The 643-nt window shown below is 41.2% G+C and overlaps 1 protein-coding gene across 1 annotated transcript in view; it reads left to right on the forward strand.

Annotated features, from left to right (window-relative positions):
• LOC124742278 (extensin-like) overlaps positions 1-350 on the forward strand; it is a 22,047-nt gene extending 21,697 nt beyond the window's left edge. The window contains exon 4 of the mRNA XM_047248794.1: positions 340-350. Within this exon, the coding sequence (XP_047104750.1) occupies positions 340-350 (11 nt within the window). The remainder of the gene's footprint in view (positions 1-339) is intronic.
• Positions 351-643: the final 293 nt, after the last annotated feature.

Raw genomic sequence — 643 nt, forward strand, 5'->3', positions numbered from 1 at the left:
GTGACAAGCATGGATGGAAAGCCAAATTATCTGCATACTGCAGACGTTTGCTTAACCTTGCACAGCTTACACTGAGGACAGGCCACATATTTGAACAAAATTTCCTTAAACATTTTTGCCATTTATCAGCATGACAAGAGAGAAATCAGCATTGGACTAATATGCCATTTCTGATGACTAACACCTCTGACAATACCTCAGTTAGTCATCCACTCACAAGCAGCACCACAGGAATATCACAGTCAAGCAAACATTAATGGTTTGAGTTGGAGCCAGGGCATGGGTAACGACAACCAAAGGTGTATTCATTTATTTCTTATGTCTGTTACTTGTAATTAGGGTCTCAGTGATGTTCTAAGGCCTTCCATGACATCTTCCACTGATCTGTGCCCGCAACTATTGTTGCTATGATGGTCTAACACAAGACTGCAACTCACCTCGCCATCATCTTCCTTATCTTCCCCTTCTCCCTGTTCCCTTTTTCAAGCACGATATGCAGTACACTAGGACTCCCATACAAGACAAACATTGTGTGATGAAAACCTGAATAGTATTGTAAACCCCGTGAAGAAATTTGATCTCTTTTTGCTGTAGAAATGTTTGTGGAAGCGCACTTCACAATGTTGATATTGTGCTGGACTAT

This window comes from Schistocerca piceifrons, unplaced genomic scaffold, assembly GCF_021461385.2.
Source record: "Schistocerca piceifrons isolate TAMUIC-IGC-003096 unplaced genomic scaffold, iqSchPice1.1 HiC_scaffold_2295, whole genome shotgun sequence".
NCBI classification, from domain to species: Eukaryota; Metazoa; Arthropoda; class Insecta; order Orthoptera; family Acrididae; genus Schistocerca; species Schistocerca piceifrons.